Raw genomic sequence first — 23,991 nt, 5'->3', positions numbered from 1 at the left:
GACAAGACCAGACCAGAAATGACGATGACGAACCAACCACCACATGGGGGAAACACAAAGACTTATATACAGACTGGAACTAATGAGTAACTGGGGACAGGTGGCACAAGACAAACAGGTGAACCTGATGAGGGCAGGAAGTCAATAGATGAAAACACACAGGGAGCAAGGCCTACAAAATAAAACAGGAAACACTGAACAATCTTATTAACGAGAACAAAATACAATAACCAAGACAGGGATGAACACGGGAGAGGCACAGGGTGAAACATAGCGAGGGACAAGGAGGGGAACACAGGAGAGGGACAGAGAACAACACAGGAGGATCAGAGGGTGGAGCACAGAGGAAGGCAGAAGGGAACGTGAGAGGAACACTGAAAATACATAACCGTGACATTTGTGTTTGTGCAGGTTGCAGCTGTTCCAATATCTCCCCAGAGCTCAAAGATCAGTGCTAATATGTTCCACGCCAACCTCTGGCACTTTTTAATGCTTTCATCCTTTCCTTGCTGCAGTGGAACATTTTATCAAAGACCTGTTGTGTCTTAAATTACTTCAACAACGAGGGGAGTGGGACATATCATTGTATTACCGGTTCACCAGCTGTGGCATGCTGTTGCAGTTTAAACTTTCGTAACAAATCCAAATCTAAGTAAAGTAAAACTTTAAGTCCATTAAGAAATAAAAATACCTACAGTAAAAACCAATTGATTGCAAAATGCCATAGTAAGGTTAAGTTAAGGATGATATTGTGAAGAGCAGGTGGGAAACAAATCTGAAGGTGTAGAAATTGATTAAAGGGTGATACATCTGTATCCTCTATATCGAGATCATGTCCTTTAGAGGGTTACATCAGACAATTAAAAATATAATGTGTATTTTATGGTCTTATTCCAATATTAAGAAGTATATTTGGACCTAAATATAACTTGTATTCCTTGCCATGTAGACAGGATTACTACATTAATATATATTAATATATTATAAATTTCATCAACTTGTTAAAACTAAAAGTCATTCAGACAAAACCGAGAAGTAAAATTATGTTAGAGTGAGAGGAAATGTAATTTGCCAATAGAGGAATGATAATGAAATACCTATTTTTCAAATAAAATACCCAGCGATGAACGTTTACCACATTAATTGCCATGAGCAACGAAAACGCAAAACATGAAAGAAGAATACAATGGAACTCACGTGATCTTAAGTGACTTCTGGTTTTGAAGTTCCACAGTTTACTACCTCGCTGCCTCATAAAGCAGGGGTCGGGTTCATAAAGTACATCAAAGGGGATGATTAATGGGGTCAATATGTTCCAAAGTGAGATGTCGGTTTATTTCTGGCATACAGTCCACACAGAGCCCAGCTGTATACTGTATACAGTTTGAAAGTGAAACAAACAGGTCAAGGCTGCTTTCAAGTGAGCATCAGCAGCTTTTCCTCTGCTGCATCTCCACAGGCAGGAGGTCAACTCTGCACCGGGAGGGAATCACTGACTCCCATCCACCGTCTGTCGACCCATTTAGCTGTACAGCAGAAAGAGGCACCAAAAAAATAGACACTACTGGTATTTGGAGGGAATTTAGACAGATCCTACAGGTCACGGTTACCAACATAACACATGTCCTAGTTCCTACTTCCCCCCCTGAGTGAAACTGGCTTTTTGGACATCATAAAATCTATACACCAATCTAGAATATGTGCTAAAATTTAGATCAAATGAAAAAACAAATAATACTGTTTTACATGCGAGTAAACCAGAAATGTGTTCCTCTTTCTCTCTTCAAAGAAGGTAGAATATAGATGCCAGGCTCTTATTGTCATAAACACTAACAGTACAAATATGTCAGGGTTACAATATGAGTCATTACATACATAGTTCACATACTGTATCAGTTAAGCCAATAAAAACAAATAGAACAAGGCTGAAAGTCAGCGGAGCATCACGACCTGAGGGGGCTGCTGCAGCTCAACAACAAAGAGAGTCACAGTGGAAATTGAATATTTACCAATGCATTTTTCTGAAGAACAATAGGAACAAAGATGGGGTATTTTCAATGTAATAATGGAAATTAGACGGACCGTGATCAGCGACTTGAACCACCCCTCCCTCTCTTTTCCCTCGTGGCTTCTCCCTGTAAGTCAAAGGAATCAGCGGGAGGGGCTCAAGGATGACGCAGAGCTACGAAGTCATAATGTCCTCAGGGATTTGTCATCGTACGTAGTATTGTTACAGACAAATGGATCAAATTGGAAGATATTAAGTTCACTCTGTTGCCTTTAGAACAATGCAATGACACAATATTTTGCAGGGACTCAACAGCCCAGAAGTTTTTCACAGAACAATCTTTTGACACATTTGACCTATGATTTAACTCCTCTACCTTAAACAAACGGGCAGCTTTGCAAAACAGTTGTCGAGCAGTGTGAAACACATGAGTGGCCAGGTTTTAAATAAACTACAAGCTTAGCACGCCAGAGAACATTAACTTCTTCTAGCTGCTGAGCCTCACCTGCAGGGAGGCATGTTTGTGCAAACTGACATTCAAATGATGCCAACATTACAAAAGCCTAAATTGAGTGTTCTTACAACAAAGTTATCCCTGAGCTTCATAAAACACATGATTGTACATCCCCGACACCACCAAATGGAAACAATATAGACATGTTTTGCTTAATTTTATTCTATTTTCATAATCCTTAAAATTCTCTTAATAACTGTGCTTTTCTTATTGTTGTCGGTAATGAATAATTAAATTTGAACCTTGAAATTGAACTTGAAATATTTGGTACATTTAAACATTTTGAAACCTCCAGTACAATTTTTAAATGCTATCTAAATGCTATATTTGTGAATTGGACCATACTAAAAATTCAAAATACATTTGAGGTAGTGCCAAGTTTTTTTTTTAGTTTTGTATAATTGTTTATTGCCATAGAATGGGGTGACATGTCATGATTGAGAGCTGAGACTGAGCCTCCTTCTCCTGATGACTTCTGCTTATATCCAAGATATTTTGCTTGCTTTCTGAATAGTGGGAGAAAGTGGAGATGTGCCGTTGGTCTGTGGTAGAATGCGCAGCATGAGTCTTCCTAGATACCATCATAAAGCAGGCTGTGTGCACCGCCCGTTCAAACAGGGATCGTGTTGTGTCTTGAACTCCATGTCATGGATGTTTTGGCAGCATTGCCCTCTTCTCAGTTCATTTCTCTTGCCTGTAATTTAACACCACAACAGGAGCTGGCATTTTTATAACACCTCTCCATGCCCAGTCTTCTGCGGCTTTTCCACTTGCCATATTCCTCATATGCATCTGCTGCTCCACACAGCCTTGATCACCTTCGGGCAATGCCGCTGGGCTTTGGAACATATGTAGGGGGGAAGGGCACGCATGTCATGACCGCTTACTCTCCTGCACAACTCCCTCCTACCTTGGACTGCCTTTAAATATACTATATGTGCTAACAGTCTGCAGCGAGACTCAGCTGTGAGGAGCAAAAATGCGAGCTGACCTGGAAAAAAATAATTCCTATACTTCGAAGGGCCCACAGGGTTTTAAGGGCACTGTACAGGAGAGCGGCTGGCAAGGATGAAAGCATTGGCAATATCACTGTCATCAACGCCGGCTGCGTTTGTTCACCATCAGCTGCTGTTTGGAAACGAACAGAAAAGTGGACGCCAGCCTTCACATATAAGACATTTGCTGTGCTGCAGTGTTGCTGTTTTCCAAAGACTTTGCTTTTCTCTTTCATAATCCAGATATTATATCACTAAGTGAGGGACTCAGAGGACACTTAAAGACCTTTGAGCATCCCCGTGGCTCTCATGCTCATTAGAGAAGGGATTGAATGTTCGCAGGGCTCTGTTTTACATGCCTATTTCCTGCTGTTTTCTCCTCTGTGCGTGCATGGTAATTTAATTAAGTCCACTGACTTTTCCAAAGGGCAACCGCTAGAACCAACACAATTAATAAAATGAGTGACTCTTCTGCTTTTTGTTCCTCTCTCCTCATTTGAGTGGCTCAGCACAAACGCCCCATGGCCCCTGACTTGATTTAAATTTTGAAAAGTCAAATCTGGCCTCTCCCCTGTAATTATTCATAAACTTTAGGTACAAAGTAATAGCACATGAAGAATTCAACAAGTCTTTTAGGAATAAATAAATGTGCCGGCATGATTTGCATGCAAGAGTTGTTGTTTTTTTGACGATGAAAATCATTGTTATGTGCTATGTCCTGCGAGCGCTCGGCTTTGCAGCACAATTGGAATTTTACTGACTCAGCGACATGTGATGGTGCAAATGCTGGTGTGTCGGATCCATGGTCCTTAGGGAGCCTCTCAAATATCAGTGTTTGAGTGTTGTTCTGGCTAACAAAATGGTTGCTTCTGGGATTGTGTTGGTGCAGGGGTCCCATAGGACAGTTCAAAATGTAATCTGGTTAATAAGCAAGCATCACGACCAAATGAAATGTTGTTTCTTACAAGAAGTTGTGAGGAACTTCTATATCAGTTAATTAGGGTTAGGGTCAAATGGGCTTTTCCCTTAAACTATACCATGTAAAAGTATTAAATTAAACCCAGATCTGATCCAAATAACAAATCACAAGCTGTTGTCAGTCACAAATGTGTATTTTTGATTATTTCTACAAATATATGCAATTAATTTCTACATTATCCGTCATTCTCTTCACACTGGGATGAAATGTGACAGCACATTTGGGATGAGAAAATCAAACTGTGACGTGCAAGGCCGCACCTGTATGACATTAGTAAAGCTCTCTGCCACGCTGAACTGTCCAACATGTCTCGTATGCCAAAGGGCATCACTCATATCATGTAAAATTAGATTTAGAGCATGACCTGCAAAAAGGGTAAAAATAGATTTTTTTTGTGTGGGTTCAAAACTAATCTGGACGCCGAAGTGCATCTGTGGAAATAACAGTCAAAAAGCTTCAGAAACAAATCCTGCAGACAGTCAGACAGATAATTGAACGAGCGTCAAGAAAATCTGCCTCTCATTTATTCAGCATAATCCAGCCAGAAATCCATGCCTGTTTGGCACACACACACACACACACACTGGGCTGAGTTTATAAGGGTGGTTTGAGGATACATTGGTCATGCTACCACAAGCTGAAGGTCAGCATCTAGAGGACTGTGCCCCTAGGCGGTAAAGAGAGAGGTTTTAAGGTCAAGCACAAAACAAGCACCCATACAGAGCTGTGTGTGTGTGTGTGTGGGGGTGTGTGTGTGTGTGTGTGTGTGTGTGTTTGTGGGGGTGTTTGTGTGTGTGTCATCAGTTATTAGCACAAAGTCGAATGATTTCATTTGTGGTCTTGTGGCTTTGTCAGCGTACTTCTGTCCCTGATTTTTTCCATCCACCGCTTTGCTCTCTTGCGACACATGCGAGCCATGTTGAGGATCATCGGTCTCTCAACCTCACAGTACAGCAATGTCTGTTTTCCATCGCATGTCTTGAATTATGCATCACCTCACCTGCTTTTAGCACACAGTCAGACGCACAGCTTTACAAACATGCAGTACATATGGGGCTTGTGTGTGCTCCTGTAGAGTACATGTGTGTTCTTTTAATGTTGTAGTGCATTGGGAGGTCACTTGTGTAGACTTAATTTGCATTTCAATTAATTATTTAAAAATGCAGCACTCATCAACCAGCTGTTAAGAGGTTCACATGCATAGACCACAGCACAGCAGTGTATCATTTGAATGGAAGTTCAGGCTGCATAGGATTTATGAGAAATCATGAAGATGGATGAAGAATGTTTCTGTCAGGCTGGTCTAGGAGGATATGCTGTGGACTGAGCAGATGGAGACTGTGGAGGATGAAGGGATGTAGGTAGGGATGAGGATGTAGAAGGGGAGGATGAAGGGATGTAGGTAGGGATGAGGATGTAGAAGGGGAGGATGAAGGGATGTAGGTAGGGATGAGGATGTAGTGAGGATATGATAGGGAGGTAAATGGATGAGGGGAAGGGAAGGTGGGTCGAGAGATCTGAGACAAACGGATCAGGATGGGTTGACCGCTATAAGAAGGGTTGATGTGTAATTAGAGGAGTGGTTGAAGCGAAGTCCTGTTCCCTAACCTAAATTAACTTCATTTAAATAAGAAGATATATCTCAAATATAACTGGCTAGCAGTGTGTTTTTCCTTCTTCATTTGTCTCCAGAAGTTATGACGGGCAAAGCCAAGGGTAAAGAGGATACGATGCAATTAAAAGGCGACAATGAAACATCCTGACATTTTGATTGAGAATTATTACATCGATCCTTTAATTGTCATTGATTACACAACCGCTCTTCTGCATCTTCTGAATTCAGCTGCAGTGAAAAGTTGACCATCTGTTTTTGTAGCGTAAAATAGCATTTCTATATTTGCTTTATCATCCTATATTCCCAATTGAGATCATGTTGAAAGCTTTTCAAATGAAAGGGCAAACCACAGCATCCACTTCCCCACATGTATATTTCATGCTCTCTGATTCTTGCACTGTATTTCTACATCTGTATGAGTTTTTTTTTTTCTCTGAACAATGCAGCCTTTGGCTCTTTGGAAGCATTAAGGTCTGTCAGATGAATCGGAAAAGTCCCGCTTTGAGAGGGAATGAAATGCTCTCAAAAGCCACATGAAAACTTAAACACTTTTTTATTTTATTTTCATTTGGTGCCGGCACTGAGCAAAACTCAACTCAGTGGGTGTTTGACTCTTTTTCAGATCGGGTGAGAAATGTTGACTGTCAACAAAGAGAAAACCCCCAAAGTGTGAACAGAGTATAGAAAGTGTTTGTCTTCTTCTTTTCTATTTGAGACTTTATGGAGCATGGTGTTGTTTTTATCTCGGGGAAGGTGTGAAAGCAGTAAACGTGCATGAATAAATCAGAGACTGCTGCACCCTCAGTCACTTTGACACCATAGAGAAATCGATTTTCGTTAGAATTCGATTTTTTTTGCTTTGACAACACATTTAAAATATATTAAGTTTTGCACATCACTGTTGCATAATAATGAATGTTTTTGAGAAATATAAATTAATTTTGAATATTGTGTTATCACAGTTGACCGAGGTCACATTTATGAGATGGTTCATTTTCTTTAGCTCTGCACCTTTTACATGTTATTTTGGTTTGATCTAAACTATAACATCAGAAGGTCCAGACCAAACAAAGTGGGTGTGGAAACTCCTGAATAGAATGCTCCTTCCATTTAAATGTTTAATTTCAGGTACAAAATAAACTAACACTAACATAAGAGGTGTGCAATGACACTGCAGCAAACATGCTTTTCTTTAACTGTACATTCACACTGTCAGCTTTGAATCACCCTCCAAAATATCCTAAAAATCTCTGTAAAACATGGCTGACGGGTCATTCAAAGGGCAGTGTTAGCACCACTGCAGAGTTTACAGAAAATCCTCTTGCAAATGTTGATTTAATGAGGTTACATCTTGAGCTGTTGCCCTGGATATGAAAACATCTGAGAGATTGTGCACCGTGAACACTGTGCACTTTCTCCAGGCATGAGGATTTGCCTGTTAATGAACATGACACACACACATACACAAGCGCACGTTTGCGTGTGGACAGATGCGACCAGATGCAGCCTGTGTGAAGTCAACACACGACCACAGGAAGAGGAAAACCATCTTTTTGTAACACGGACTCCTCTGAAGGATGTTTCTAACACACTATTGTGGAAATCAATATCTGGAAAGTGAGATATTTCTCTTCTCTCAGCGATCTGATCGGATTTTTATGCTTGCAAAGACTTAATCCTATTGCTGGGACTGAACCTAATATGGGATCTTATGTTTTTTGGGGCAAGACTCAAACACACACAAACCAATTTAGTCACTTTTTCCACTGTATTTCCAGGAGCCTTTTGGCGATTGTAGGCAGTGTTTTTCTGGCAAGTCTTATGCCAAACAATATTCATGTGCTCCAACTTTCCAGTAGTCATCCTCCTTCAGACGAATTAATATTCTTAAACCTGAATATCACAAAGTTTCAGATGCAACCTTTTGGCAAAACTCACGTCTTCTTACCGTACTCATACTGCTCATGAATGAAAATGAGACATTTTGAAGATGTGGCATGAAAGGGAACAGTGTTGCATCACCAGCAGAGGAGTGAAATGGTAAACATTATTTCTGTAATCCTGTTTAGCATCAGCACATTAGCTTTGCCACTGTTGGCATGCATATGTTCGTATTTAGCTCAAAGCTGTGGTGGGCGTGCAGCCTCACAGAGGCAATCTGTTAATTGCAAAATTGTTACAATGCAGCACTGCCACATAATGATGGTCTGATGCTTTGTATCAGAGCTCAGCAAACTACACTCTGTTGTCGGTGTCTGCAAGAAGGACGGTAAAAGAGGAAAGTTTGTTGTAATTCGGAGGAGAGTTTCAGCATGTATAATTTTGAATCACAGATAAATAGGCCTTGGCATCAAAGTGCTCACTCCGTGGGAGTCCACAAAAACAGTTACTCATTTATTTGTGTGCTTTAAACAGACACACAGTGACACAGCAAACTGAGGTCTTGAGGAAAACGCACATTGGACTGAAATCGATGGCAGATTTGACTCGTGTTCAGTGGGTTTGCTCTTTAGAACGCCGACTGTAATGATCACTTTGGATTTCCATCAGCCATCCGACAGACTGAGTGTTTGACAGATTGAAAGCTACAGCATCATAGGATCGTGGTCATGGTGAAAACAATAACACAGTGGCTCTCTGTCGGGGCAGTGGAACAGGGCTGGATGCTGATGCAGTCGTTTCTGACTCGGTGACCACAGATGTGGGCCGGCACACCCTGTTCAAACCACACACTGGTATTTCCAGTCACTGAGGACATGAAGAATTTTAGCTGGATTACTTCAGGCAAAACTGAAATGAAATTGTAGGGGAGTATGATTTTAGTTAACATTGATTTTTCAAAGATGGCCTTAATAGGAATAAATAATGCAGATGGATTCTAGTAACTCTCTGAAGGTGTTACAAGCTAAAAGCAGCTGGTTGCAAAGAGATGTCAAACATCACTTTTGCCTTGAGCAAATAGCTTTGCTCCAGCAGGACAACGTATTTAAATCATCTCAGCTTTCCTGTCATTCATAGTCCAAGGATAAAATGTCCTCAGGAATGGCATAGAACTATGTAGCTGTAAACAGTGTCACACTCCATCAGCCCTGAACACACTTCCTTATTCAGGTATGATTGAAGTCAACGCTTTATCTAAATTCACAATGAACATGTTCTGCCTCTGTCCTTCAGACTTCACTCACCTTTATTAATGTTAGTTGTGTTATTGTGTCAGGGTTTCTATCTCAAGCTGTCGTTACATGCACAGCTGTGAAAGTTTCACTCCCTACAGTAAAGGCCACACCTCCTGCAGTGGCATGGGACGGCATCTAGTAGCAGTACATATATGATATTTCAGCATGGACCAAACTGTTAGACTGGCCGTCTCTATAGTCTCACACCGCTAGCATAGCTAAAAAATAACAAATGATCATATAAGAGATAATATCCCAGAGGGGAAAACCCTGTATGAAGTTATACGTTCCATAACCAAAAAGCTCTATGGTAGAATACAAGCCTCTGTGGCTCACATGCCGAACATTTAAATAATTCATGAGGGATCCTTTTCTTCTTTCCAGTGAAAAAGTGAACAGGGACACTTGGAGAAAAAGAAAAAGGAAAAGATGGAGAAAACATAGCTCAGTTATGAAACATTAATATACCCACTGCTTATGGCACATTGGCAACTCTGCACCTTTCTTTCACACTAAACTCCTCTTGTGAAAAACCGAGCCTGCGTGTACGAATGAGCTAAATACAAACCCAGCTTCTTTTTTACTGCAGGCCTGTACATTTTTCTATGATTTCCTCAGGCTTCATAAACACCGGGCTGGCCAGCTGTGGGACAATGAAAATGTCAGTAGGTTTCCCCCTAAGAAGAAAAGCAAAAGCAGACACTTCCCCCCCTGGAAACCGGCAGTGAATTTAGCAGTCATGTGCTGGAATGTTAATTGTTTTGTTGGCGCTTGATTTCGCTGATATGCCGGGTACAGAGAGTGGGAGGAAATTGGCAGAAGTGGATGTCATGGAGGAGGATGGTACTGAGCAGAAATAGAAGGCATACAGCAGAGATAAAGCCATATGGTTATTTGATGGGCACAGCTAACTCAGCTTTTTTTTTTTTTATCAGTGTCTCTTTATGCTTGTTTGCATTATGAAAGAGAGGAAAGAGATATCAGTGGAATATATCAACGTTTCAGTCATTGCAGGCTAAAGAAATTCAGGGAAGGAGCAGAAAAGTAGAAGCAGAAGAACATTTTCCTCATAAAAACCCGACTGTCTTCTATCTGGGTCTGTAGAGAGCCTGAAGAGATGACTGGAGGAGGAGTGAAGAGGTGTAGAGCAGAGTAGTGCCCTGCTAAAAGAGGAGCAGAAGTGACAGCAAGGTTCTCATAGCCTATAATTATAGCTGTGCCATCACTTCTCCTCTCTTCACCTCCTGTTCTATCATCCCTCCTTTTTAACCCCCAACCTCTCCTCTCCACAGTCACCCTCCTCTCTTGCTCTGTCATCCGTCATTTGCATACCACTCTTCCCTTTGCCCTGCCCCACTCCTCCAGGAGAGATCTGGGCCACTTGATGTTTGCGCTCACGCATAGGAGAAACTCGGCTGTTAGCTCGCCCAGCAGGGCGAGTCCATCTTCAGGCAGGGAGCGAACCGCTGCTTTGTCACACACAACTGCTCTGGCAAGGCAGATATCAAAATAAATGCAAGACGATAGGGCAGCTCACTCAGGGATGGTCTGGATGTTTAGTTCTGTAGTTTAAAGGTGCTACATTTTGTGTCATATTTTGTGACCAAACATTTTTAATGCAATAGAGTATGGCAGAAACAATTTTATATACAAGATCCTCTTTTTTATATCTTTATTATATATATATATATATATATCATGGGCTGTATATTAAGATGGACAACATGTGTATGACCTACACCACAGCTAGCCTTAAAAGGGCCATCAAGATGATTTGGCTTCAGTTTTGTAACCATGTAACCCATGATTTATACAGTCATATATATATACAACTGTACTTTCTGTTGATGTGTTATTATAAGGTCAACTGAGCTCAAACCAACAAACTAATCATTTAATTATTTCAAAAGGTCAAGATTGAACCTTCAAGCTTCAATATTCCAAGCAAGTACCTCAAATATTCACCCCTCGTAGTGCAGAAGTATATTCTTGAATCATGCCCTGAATTTAGTGCCCGCTAATATGCAGCTTTTCTGCCAAGTCCTGAAAACCAGTCTTGAAATAACCCACCTCCTTGACTTGGCTGCTTCTGGACCATTATATCCAATCTGAAGCAGCAGCCTGGGTTTCCTCCTTAGAGTCCTCAAGTATGTGCAACATGATACCACAACCAAACTGATTGCACTTGAATAAAGTCTCAACGCCATAATTCAAACGCGTTGGATACGGCCACGTTATTTGTGTGTATATATATATATATATATATATATATGAATAATGATGAGCAGAAACTGACTCTACACCATATGTTTCTCAGTCTCAACACTTTTTAATCACCTGCATGATGTTTCTGTAGAAGTATGCAAACATACAACAATATTAAATAAGTAGCTGCTCTGGCTCTATTAAGATATTTATCAACCATTACCACTACCTTACAGGCTTTTGTGTCATAAAGCAATACCACTCTATCCGGCCAAGTTTAAATGTAGCACAGACCGATAGCGGCTGAGCATTAAATATCCCTTTTGTTTAATCTATAACATTTAAAATATCCAAAGTCTCAGTGCGTTTTGTCTCATTTTGAAGTATTTAGCGAGCTGACACTAATTGTGGCTAAAATCAGACTTGCTTACATGTTCGGGGGGGGGGTCCTCGTTTCATCCAGAAAAAGGAAATCGATGAAAATCTCTGTTCACATCCTCGAAGTCGGGGCATCATCTGCACAACAACTTTTAAGTGTTGAATCAATATTTCACAAAGTCTCCTGTGCTGCACCCGGAGCTGCAGAGGGCCTTCACCAGACAATAGGATCCTGAACTGCATTATTCATCCCTCACTCATTCACTCCTCTCAGACTCAAAGCACACAGGGGACTCAACTTTCCCAGACTTAACTTCAGATGAGAAAAACCTTTCAAAACATCCACCTCTCCATCCTCAAACCTCTGCGGTATTTGGAGTCACCCTGTACCATCCCTAATAATGCAAACCTCATTGAATAATTCATCGCTGATTTACATCTCAGTCGCCCCTTTTACCAGAAGCCCTTCAGTTTGAATGATTGACATGTAAATGTGAACCCACATACATCACAAATATGTAAAGATGCTTTCAGACATGGTGTATAAATCGGTGGGGCTCTTAACACCAAACACTTGTTGTCTTTCCAACTGGCTCCTCTTTTTCATCCTGAGATATTTGTATTTCATGATCGATTGCTCGGCATCGTCCTACTCTCACATGGACTGACTTGGACAATCTCCAGAGATTTTACGAGAGGGCTGGCAGAGAAAAGTCTGGAGAACTTACATGGGTATTTGCGTTGCCCTCCGTGTAATTTTAGGATAGTATCTGGAGTTCAGTGTCTGAAAGTAGCTTAACTGTATCAGGAATGAGTAGAAATCATCTACCTGACATAATAAATACAGATCTAAATTTAGAGGAACTTCAATCACCATTAAATCTAACTTCCAGTAAGCGAAACCCAGTGATTACAAAACGGTTCAAACACTGGCAGCACTTCTAATGAAGTTGACATTTAATGCTTCATGGCCTTTAGAAGGGTTCCCCTAATGTCTTTTCATAACGTGCAATTAGGCTCACACATTGAATAGTGTGTATGCAGAGACTTCTAAAAACGGAGACGAGGATCACTCAGCCTCAATCAGTGTATTATCTCTGCACCAGGCTGCTGCTGAACCTGGCTACTTAATAGTCCCTGAATTCGATGTGGATCTGATTGCACATTGATTATGAGCGAATGAGGCCAGCGTAGGTCAATCACGACATTCAAAGTGACTTTAAAGAGCACAGAGAGAGACGCCGAGAGGATTTTGTGACCGTACCGATGTGACAGGTTGAATTTTTATCGCTCAAGCCCTTCAATAAACGTGATCTTACAGCTTGTAAAAGTGAGGCCCAGCCAGAATTACAGTCACTCACCTCTCACTGTGAAGGTCTCGAACTCAAATTGATGCAGCCACACAGCATGAAATACACCCTCACACCTCCTGGCTGTGGAAATAGTTCCCTAAATGTGTCATGTTCATTTCCATCAGTGGGAAAATCAAAGAACCGCAGAGACACACTGATTTTCTATGGATGATTAATGGTTTTTGCAAAAATCTATTGTCTAATCTACTGTGTTACAAACTACGGTCACGGAGTTTCAAAGACATGTGAAAGTAGAATCAAACACTGAGATCATTGATCTGCAATACCAAATCACTGCAGTACTTTTTTAAAGGTGTTCGCTAAGGTCTTAAGAATAAACCCAATGCACTTTAAAGAGAGAAAGCAAGACGGGAACATGGAGGAACCATTTCACAAGCAGTGAAACCAAGAGCAAGCCATGAAACCAACACGGCAACAGTCCCTGCATCCTCCCTGCAGCCTTTGACTGTCCAGATTTCAAGAGCCAGCAGGTGAAGGAGCGGTGACTCCAGCCGAGCTCTCTTTGGATGGGCCGTATCGAACGGAGGCCAAATGGTCAGCTATGATGACGTGCCAGAGACTAACCACAGACAGGATCTTCTCACTATCGCAGCTCTGCACACACCCCGGAGCTGAGGAGGATTCACCTGGCAGCCGCTCTTCCAGAGCTCATCCCTTAAAAGCACGTTTGAGAAACAGTTTTTCTCATCAGGCCCCAAAAAGACACATGCACACACCTCACAGCGTCTTGTCAGTCACACTATAAATAGCGTCACTGCAAGGAGTGTCACTTCTGCTAACATCATCGGACAGCTGCATAATTTTGTATCAGGCTGCCTTCGAGGGCCGTGGGAACTTTGCGATGGCACACATGATTAGTTCAAACAAACTGAACTCCAGCCCAGCTGACTAATTTAACAGCCCCTAAAGTGAAATTCCCCCCATCATGCGATTTATAATTGAGCTGTTTTGTTCAGCCGCAGTAATTTATTCAGGTAAATTTAAGAACGGCTAACGAACATCTCTCTTTTCAGTCTCCCACAGACACATGCCTGCAGCGTGAGTCACTCGGATTTACGGGATACGGGGTGAAATTACAAGGACAGCAGAGTTTCAGTATGATGTCCTTCACATCTGGCCTGTGGTGTTCTCTGCAGATGTTCTTACAGTCTGAAGGGCATGAAAGAAAAATTCAAATCTATCTATCCTATCTAGCCAATCTATCTATCTTTCTATCTATCTATCGATCCATCCATCTTTATGTGTATTAACAGGTCTTGATCTATAGATGTAGGGTTTTGCAGAAACATCAAATGTTATAACTGGTGCTTTGTTCTATGATTCACTCGTCGACACACACTGACTTAACAGGCCTGTATAGTGGTGTAATATTATTTTCCAGTCAGACACAGATAGCAACCAAGGTATTATTAGATACACCTTGCAGTGTGACATGCACTGAACCTGCCAGATTACGGCCATTGCACAGTGTGTCGGGGCCTTAATCTGATGTCAAGATGTGTCATTTAAATACGATTATTTTTGATTCACTCTGATAAATTTCTGCCCACAATCTGTCACCTTTTCACCTCGCGCCTTTACTCATCATTCTATTGAACCCGGCACCACAGACATACAGTATTCTCTAATGCCGTCATTTGCTCTGCAAGCGAGGCATTTGTTCGCCAGCTTGGAAAAACAATGAAGCATGACTTTGTTGGCAGTCCACTTGAATGTAAATAACAAAGTGACTGCGGCGATGTATCTGTCAGGGTTCACTTATGGAACTGGGCCAATTGATCTGCCCATGATTTTCCATAAGTGTAAACTGCTGAGAGCGGCTGCGTGTTGGTCTGTGTGTGTGAGAACATGTGTACAGCATGCCTGTGTGTTTCCACTCCTGAGGGCAGATCAGAGTATGTCATGGTTGGTTGGACAGTGCCCTCCAGTCACTGGGCTGCATGAATGAGTATGTGCCGGTGGGAAAAAAAGCATCATCTGGCTCCTAACAGTCGCTTTTCTACAGATATCTGTGATCTTACAACAGTAATACAATACGCTTTGTGTTAACTTTAGTGCCACTAGTTTGAAGAGTCTGTTTTTATTTTGGTCACCCCAGTTGTCTTGAGTCATTTAGAGAACAGACATTCAGATAGTGTCATCTTTAAATCATAGTTTTGCTTTGAGTTCAACCAGGAAATTATTTTATTTTGGGACAATTAGTCTAACTTCTTGATCATCCTGCACGCAACCACAGGCAAGGGATGCGTGAAATCTTTCTGTGAGTAAATTAGTGTCAGGTCTGTGCAGACCTGAGAATTCAAATGGTTTTAACTTCTTCACAGTTGGCATTTCTCGTGAAAAGCCCCAAACCAACATGACTTGAATTTGCCTCAGAGCTTTTTCTTCCTTGTAGTTCAAAAAGTTAAACACATCAATGAGCCACACTGTTGCCGCGGATGTCCTTTCATTACCGCCATCATCACAAATACACTGTTCTGTGTAGTAGATATTCATAAGTAGTCCTCAACAAACGAACAAAATTAAACAATGTAAATTACATCAATCATCAATTTTTTTCACTGGTAATATAGTGAAAAGAATGCACCAACCACATGTTGTGATGTATTCAATTCTATTAAATGGCCTCGTAGACCAACGTGGCAGCTTTTGCCTCTCCATCATCACAGAAATTCCCAGCTCCCTGCTGTCCTCTAGTGGATGTATGGCTTCACAACCATGCCAACGTAAAATATATAATATAATATAAACAATTACATTGTTTTAACTAGATGAAAAATGCATTCTTAAACAATTCTGAAACTCTTTAGTGGACTCCAGCTCTTTGATGAAAAAAAAACATATTTCCTGTATCCTCTATCACTAAAAGCTTTAAGATTTTTTAATATAAATATAAATCTGCAGGGTTGTGCAGCCTTGGCGGAGATATGCAAACTCTAAAGGTGCAATGTTATTGGCAATGGACTCATGTTTTATTTTCTCTCTTTATTCAATAATGGATTACAGATGGTTTTACTTTGAACCTTTTCAGACATTTGTATCTTCAGGCCAGTTTTCGTGCCGTAAGAAGCAACACATAAGAATGAACTGGCTGACTAATGAGGACCTTGTGGGTATGAATTCCTTTCAGGATGTGTGTTTGCGTGCAGAAAAAAAAAGTATTGTGCATGCATTGCTTAATTTGCTGTCCTCAGAGCACGTGCACATGGTCCCCCTGAAATGTGGTTTAAAAGACCGAAATCCCCATTTTGTTTACTGCCATGCATGAATTCTTCACCATCTTCTCGGATGGGGGGGCTGAACTGTTGCGATGGCAATTACAAGTGTCTCTTTGTGGATGAGTTCATGCATACCTATTTGTGCCTGTGTATTTTCTGGCAAATTGTCTTTTAGCTTGGCCGACTGGATAACGTTACTGTGGGCCAAGTCATTAGCCGCTGAAATAAAGCAGCTTTGTTTTGCTGTCATGGTCCACAAAATTCTATTTAGAATCAGGCTCCCGTCCAGAAACCGACAAAAAGACGAAAAGAAAAGAGAAGAGGCCGTCGGAGTACAGTATCTGAAACAAACTGCCTCTGTGCTCTACGCTGATCCCAATTAACCAGAATCTCTTTTAAGTAGAACATGACATACTCATTTCAAACATTCAGTAGCAAAAGCTTGAATTATGTCTCACTGGAAAGAAGAATAAAATTATAAGAAATGCAACTTCCCAGAAGTGAGTCAGAACTCGCCCAATTAAAGGTCAAATTGACTTTATTCCCATTGTTCCCTCCCGAGTCCATTATGAGGAATTAGAGGAAGGAAGTCTTCACACTGTCAATGGCCTCTATTTCAATTATTACCTCATTCCCATTGTCAGTCACACATTCTCAGTTTCTGTCCGCTCACACAGCGAGTGACTCACCTGAACGCTCGTCCATCGCCACCTCTAATATGGCTAATGATCCGCTAGCAGCTAATTTCATTTGTCCATAAGGTGATTTAATATTCTATCATGTAGAGCTGATGACAATTCAAACCAAAATCATTTACTACACTGTCCTATTTCCAAACCATTAAACATCTCTTCTCACAGCTTTTCCTTTTCTTTTTAGATTTTTTTCTAGACATGGCTCCACTTTTTTTTTTTTTGCAGATATACAGTAAAGAAGATCTTACTTGAACATGCTATTTAAGGCTCTTGGCTGACACCTAGTGGCGTAATGAGTGCTTCACCTTACATACAACACTCCAGTTTTTTGTGCTATATTTGATATATTTACTGCTTTTAATCTAATAACAACTTAAATAGAGACACCTGACTAAAACACATGACTGTATTTTTAAAATAATGCATTTATCTTGTCAGGTGGCTCAATCGATATTCATCAAACGAATATAATCTGAAACATATTCAATAATAATGAAAGGGAACAAATATAATGTAAATAATCATTATAATGATTTCATTAGTTTTTGTAAAGGTGTAGTCATTTTCCATCTTTAATAATAATAATGAATGAATAATGATAAGTTGGCCAATGGAATACAACCACACACACTAAAGAATAATAAGATTTAACTTAAAACACATTGGAGGAAAATATATATAAAAATTAATTTTAAGCAGTTTGAAAACTAGCTCAGTAAAAATGTATTTGATCTGTTTTTTTTTAAAACATTCTGAGGAGTTTCCAAATAGACTCTGGCATCTTTATAAAGCACTGACACCAACAGCAGGTGTAAACTTTACCATATTTAATTCCATAGTTGCATATTGATGATGACACACAGTACAAAAGCAATTACCAGATATTCCATTACAACTTGGACCCAGTAAACCCCACCAAAATATCAACTGAAAAGCATTGTTACACAAAGTTTGGTTCTAAACATGGTGCTGTTTTGGGGAGACAAAGCTACGACCTTTAGGATTATTGGGGTTTTTTTATTTCTTGATACAAAAGCTTTATATTGTATTTATATATTACAACACTCACCAGGGAATACAAAAACAAATTCACAAAATGAACCTTGAGCAATGCATGGGGAAACAATTAAGAGTGACACCTATGGCACATTTATTTCCTTTTACATTTTCACAAAAAGGTGCTTATAATCACAAGCTTTAATCTTTAATCACAAGCTTTAATCTTTAATCACAAGCTTTGATTCGATTTTTGCCGCACGTGGTCTGACAACAGGTGGCGCCACAACCCTTTCCACGATAATCCTTCCACTTTTCTTCCCCTGTCTCTTGGAGAGAACAAATGGGGGAAAACACAAGAGGAGGTGAAATTAAATAAAGCGTCTCCAGATTTAAGGCTGAAGTTGCTTCATATGACATTAAACCTTGAAAATGTGAAATATTTGCCAGCAAATACCCACTTAACTGTGACATTTGAGAGGATTTGGAGAGATTGATATGGGTTGATTTGAATCTTTTTTTTAAATCAGTCGTAACCACAGCTTGATTCAGGTGATATGTCCACACCCAGTTGGAATTTTCAGTCGAGCATTAGAGGTACAACAAGACGGATCAGTCAGTCGGTCACATACATATATCACTGTTGTGTTGGGTTTGAGCATTTAGATTTCTGTTTATTTATATTTATAAATAGCAGGAAAATGATTTTCCCTCCTTAGTAATAAAGAACTGGATGAAATTAGTGTATACATTGTTCCTCCCGTGCAGCAGGTGGCAGAAGCACATAAGCAAACATACAGCCGAGTGCTTTATAATTAGGTCCAAGCATTTTGACACAAGTGAAGCATTTTACATTCAGTGTTAATTAAAGACAGAAACAGCAGTCTGAATAAAACACCAACATTCAGACTGTCTGTTAAATGGCCGACTTAGTTTAAGGTAGATTTACAAATGACTGTATATACTTTACATCGACAGTTTGAATAAACACAAACAATCTGTGACACAGGAAACACAATTCAACATTTGATCTTTTTAGACACTGATGTGGCTGAACTACATACGTCTACATTTAGCAGCAATTGTCAATACATCTTTGATTTTATTGTGAAAGTGTAAAAATGATGAAATCAAAATACGACACACCAAACACTCCTATTGTTCTGAAATGAGATATGAAGACTGAACATTGTGAGAGAAACAGATGTGGACAGATGTGACATTCGGAAGAGGTGTGAAGGAGAAGGTTTTTTTTTTTTGAGGTATTTCTGATGGGCACGTTACAAAGCTCACATGTCATTACGAATGAAACAGATACGAGAGCAACAGGAGCATCTTTTCAACATCCACACGAAACAAGAAATACAAGTGGCTCTTGGATGTACAAGTCTGTATAAGGCAGCAGCTGCACACGTAAACAACAATGCCATGAGGCGAGATGCAGGAGGAGCACAGACGGTTCATGGGAAGGATGGAATCCATGTGTGGATGGATGAATTGAGGGGGTTTGATGATGCTGCCGGTTGGTGAGTTCATGGCCTGCAATCACACGAGCGTTTCAGGCAGTGTGTCAGCATTGTCTGAGGACAGCAGTTGCCAGATCTGCCACCGATCCCTCTGCCAGTCCTGCCACTCCGGGCTCTGTGGCACCATCTGGGCCTCCGTCGTCGATGCAGAGTTGCTCTGCGCCGCGATCGACCTCCCGTGCTGAAGAGGGGGGCGCTGAGCGGCTGCGAGCTGAGGCGAGCTTTGAGAACCAGCCAGTTGATAGTGGGCGTTATAGGCAGGCGGAGAGCGGCCATCATTAAGCACAGCAGGGCCGCCGTTGCCAGTGTTCGCCCCGCCTTGAAGTTTGGAGGTCGGGTTAATTCTGTGTCCACTCGCCCGCTGGAGGCCCAGCGTGCTGTTGAGGTGTGACGCTGGCGAGGGGCCTATGTTTAGCTGCAGGCGTGGTCGCCCCGTCTCAACATGAGGGCTTGTACACACTCTGGTGACTGGAGGGTGGGGTCGTTGCACCGTGGCTTGATGCTTGCCATCGCCATGGAGTCCGTCGAGACCTTCCTGTGAGCTGCGGGAGCTTCCCTCTGACATGTTGCCGTGGGAACCTCCAAACAGAACATTGGGAGAATTAATTTACGGACATTTCTCGGTGCTTGGCATAAAGATGCAGAAGAAAATCCTCCAACAAAGCTTGGCTTATTATATTTTTAATATTTATACAGAAATATATAAACACATACGATTTTGATTAACTATATTCATGAAAAAATAAGTTACATTTTGGGCAGAATTTTTGTTATTCTCACCAATATCAAATCTTATCTTTTCTCATCTTATCTTTATTTTATTTTCCTATCTATCTTTTTTATTTTCCTATCTTATCTTTCTTTTCTTATCTCTTCTCATCTTATTTATCTTATCTTGCCTTATTTTTACTTTCCTTTTTCTTTCCTTCCTCCCAGCTTGTTGACTCGTAGAAACTGTTCACAGCACAGGTGAAACTTGGCATTTAAGTCAGATGGTTAGAAATGAATAAAAACCAGCAGCACTCTGGTTTCAGTCCAACGGCTTGGGTGCTTCTTTTTTTATTTCTGTCTGATGCTCAATAATCAACACCAGCTGCCACACACACGCACGTCTCTGGGTTTTGTTTACCTGTGAATGTCTGGTCCTTGAGTGTTGGCTTCAGAGTGCTGTGCCACGTCCCCCAAATATTAACGTGCTCCTCCGATATAGTGTCTGAAGGAAGAAATAAAGATCACACTCATGAAGTAAACAGACTGACTTATACATACAACCCAGGAAAAAACTCTGAACACCATAATTAGGAAAATGTCCCAAGTACCTTTGGTGCCCCAAGGGTCATGTGCTCCCGGCTCCCTGCTCCATCCAGCCACCTGCCCCACCACGGTGTACTGCTCTGGGACACGGAAGTGCTTCTCGCTGCCCGGGCTACCCGGTTCTCCCCTCCGCTCGCTCAGGACCGGGGAGTTGTTGTCATAAGGGGACACCTCGCCGCTGTACGCCTTGTTGGAGTCGCTGGAGGAACGGCGCTCGCTCAGGGTGAAGGGCTCCTCCGATGGCAGCAGATCGGGACTCCTGTTGGGGAGGAAAAAATGCAGTTTAAAAATAGCAAAGAGGAAAGAGACACATTGTGACTGTGTGTGTGAGTGTTACTCACTGTGATGCTTTTCTTCTCAAAAGGTAGTCCACCACGTCTGGATCTGTCTCCAACAGGCTCATCAACACCTCGTTTTGCAGATCTGGAGGCACCTATAGTAAAACAGAGAAGTTAATGAAGAACTAATTAAACTATTAATGATTCTAAAGTTTAGGTAAAGTTTATTGCAAGACAAAAGAACATCACTTGTTGCATCTAATAATAACAGAATCCAGCTTGGACTAACATAGATCTCTTTGAGCCTTTATCCTTATTACCTCTTACCTGTCTTGTCTCTCTGATCTCAGGGTAATTAGCTGAAATGAATGCTTATCAAACATGAGGATTACGCTGCCCAAACACATGAAAGAATGATTCTCATCCCAAATGCACAGGTTGCCAAGTCTTTAACAAATTCAGACATAAGCAGGTTACGAAACAACTTTCAGATGTCATTCATAGAACTTGAGCCGCCTACAAACCTTTCTCACTGACCGAGACCGAGCAGCTCAGTCCCAGTTCACTTATATGCGATGAATAGCTCTTCATTGGCTTACGGCAGGAATGTAAGCCTCAGGGGAACGGCGGTGGCAGATTACAAAACATTACGGTTTAAGGTTTCGGACCTGAAATGACCCGAACGGGCCCGTCTGTGCTGTTTTGAGAATCACAGGAACAGAGAAAGAACAAAAAGCAACTGATGGTGCGGTAGTCCGTGCGAAATCCTGACCTCTGCTGACACCACATGGAGGATTTCATGCCTGAATTTTCTGCGTTTTATTTTGGAGAAAACAAGTTCAAGTATCTGGATGAAAGGTCTTTGACGTTCCTGTCAGCTTACTGGCAACATTTCACTTTCTTGTTAAGACTTAATACGATAATTCAAGCACGATTTTGACCCGAAACACTCCTTATCCATCTGTTATCTTTCACTCTTTGTTTTCTTTGTTCTTCATGTCTTTCTTCTGTTTGCCTCCGTCTCTACTTTCTCTTCTGTCAACTAAACCGGGAAGAACTCTGTATTTTATTAAGTCTGCACAGGAATGCAATAGGGAGACGTGTGCAGGAGAATATGAGGTTGTGTATGTGTGTGTTTCCTTGAGGGATAAAAGAATGGAAGGAGGAGGCAAGAGATAGGAGGTCTAGAGCTGAATGACTGACCATGAAGAGTGTGTGGTAGCTGGCGATCATCCTCTGCAGCACAGCGATGACGGCCGTGCTCTCCTCCGCTCGGGCCGAGCTCTGGACGCTGAACTCCTTATCGGAGCTCTTCTGCTTGTGGAGCAGGTTTGGGCCAAAGATGGTGGCCAGGTTCAAAGACGTCATCTTGTTCCCTGTGATCTGCAGTTGGAGAAACAAAAGGGTTTAGATTTAGAGACTGTGTAGACAGATGGACGACATGGCAGCTCCCATGAAATGAACCTGAAGTATCTCCATTGCCAAAACAAATAGTCAAGTTGTTTCGATAAGTTTGGTTTAAAAGAGTTATTTGATGCTATGGAGACTTGTGCAGATTGTGTAAGTGGTTACTAAGCCAACAGAATTAATTTTCATAATAAAAGCCTATTGTTTGTGTTGAGCATAAAGCAGTTTGCATTTGATTCATCCATTAGTCTCATAAAGATGTTATTTAGCAGAACTGTTTCCCCTGGAAGATCGATACTAGTGCACCTTTTATAAGTGTGTCGTTTTCACACAGGAGAGACAAGGAACAGTATTTTTCTCCAGTACGAGGAAAACATTTTTTAAATCTCACAGCATCCCATTTACATCTCTATCCTCCATCCAGTCATTCTTTTCTCTCTCATCACCCCCTCCACCTTCTGTATCTCTCTGGACTGTTCTTGTCACTCTGAGCAATAGAGTGGCAGTTTCATGGGGTTTGTTAATACTGAGAAGTGTCGGAGTGTGTGACAGCGTCCCCACTTTCCACTAAGGTTGGTTGATGATGCACATAGTGTGACGCATTTGCAATCTCAAGCTCGAAACAACTCATTTTTGGATGAATTATTATTTTTGTGCTTTTTTCCCACTTTCCTCCCTTTCCACTCCCAGTCCCAAAGGAAAGATGGGAGCAGCGAGAAGCCAAAAGTATTTATGTGTTGTTCCAGGCTGAGTGTGAAGCTCTGCGACTTCCTGTCACGATCTCAGAAACAGATACTGGAGCTGTGGAGTCATGCACACACACTCCATATGGATGGCGAAACCAAACTTAGCTGAATGATAAACACTTGAACCAACATCAGTGTGATAATAACTAACTAAAAATACAGAAAACCTCTCTGAGACTAATTTATTTCATGTGTATTTTGACTTTTTGCTTTGTTCCATGTCCCATCTGCTGACAGATACAGGACTTGAATGAGATGCTTTGGCTTCACTTTTGTTTATTTATCGGACGATAAAACGACGACCCCTGACCAAAAAGTATGCAGGCTTTTGGCTTTACAGTGCATCTTTCAAACGGAGCTCCTGCCCCTGATCATGGGGACCACTGTCTTGGGTTCTCCTGAGTAATATAAACTGTATCACATTCCACATTGACCCTCAGTTTAAATTACACTCATTCTCTGCAGCATCAGGGAATATTTTTAAGTTTCATTACATGCCCTATCACAAGCTTCTCCTGTTGCTTTTCAAGCCAAAGATACTTTTTCCAGATTCCCCTAAATTAAGATA

General features: G+C 41.2%; 2 protein-coding genes across 3 annotated transcripts in view; one reads left to right on the top strand and one right to left on the bottom strand.

The window, feature by feature from the left end:
• The window catches only part of LOC109638905 (MSL complex subunit 3), a 104,663-nt gene that overhangs the window by 14,294 nt on the left and 66,378 nt on the right, over positions 1-23,991 (top strand). The gene's annotated exons all lie outside the window — the stretch shown is intronic.
• Positions 17,969-23,991, bottom strand: part of LOC109638899 (rho GTPase-activating protein 6) — a 58,447-nt gene continuing 52,424 nt past the window's right edge. For both annotated transcript variants that reach the window (XM_020102080.2, XM_020102081.2), the window contains exons 10-14: positions 22,474-22,653; positions 21,334-21,425; positions 20,998-21,251; positions 20,808-20,891; positions 17,969-20,257 (exon numbers count right to left, since the gene is read on the bottom strand). In XM_020102080.2, the coding sequence (XP_019957639.1) occupies positions 19,698-20,257; positions 20,808-20,891; positions 20,998-21,251; positions 21,334-21,425; positions 22,474-22,653 (1,170 nt within the window). In that variant the 3' untranslated portion in view covers positions 17,969-19,697. The remainder of the gene's footprint in view (positions 20,258-20,807; positions 20,892-20,997; positions 21,252-21,333; positions 21,426-22,473; positions 22,654-23,991) is intronic.

The sequence above is a fragment of the Paralichthys olivaceus genome, chromosome 24 (genome assembly GCF_024713975.1).
Source record: "Paralichthys olivaceus isolate ysfri-2021 chromosome 24, ASM2471397v2, whole genome shotgun sequence".
In the NCBI taxonomy this organism is placed as follows: Eukaryota; Metazoa; Chordata; class Actinopteri; order Pleuronectiformes; family Paralichthyidae; genus Paralichthys; species Paralichthys olivaceus.
This window is presented reverse-complemented; position numbering and strand designations above follow the sequence as displayed.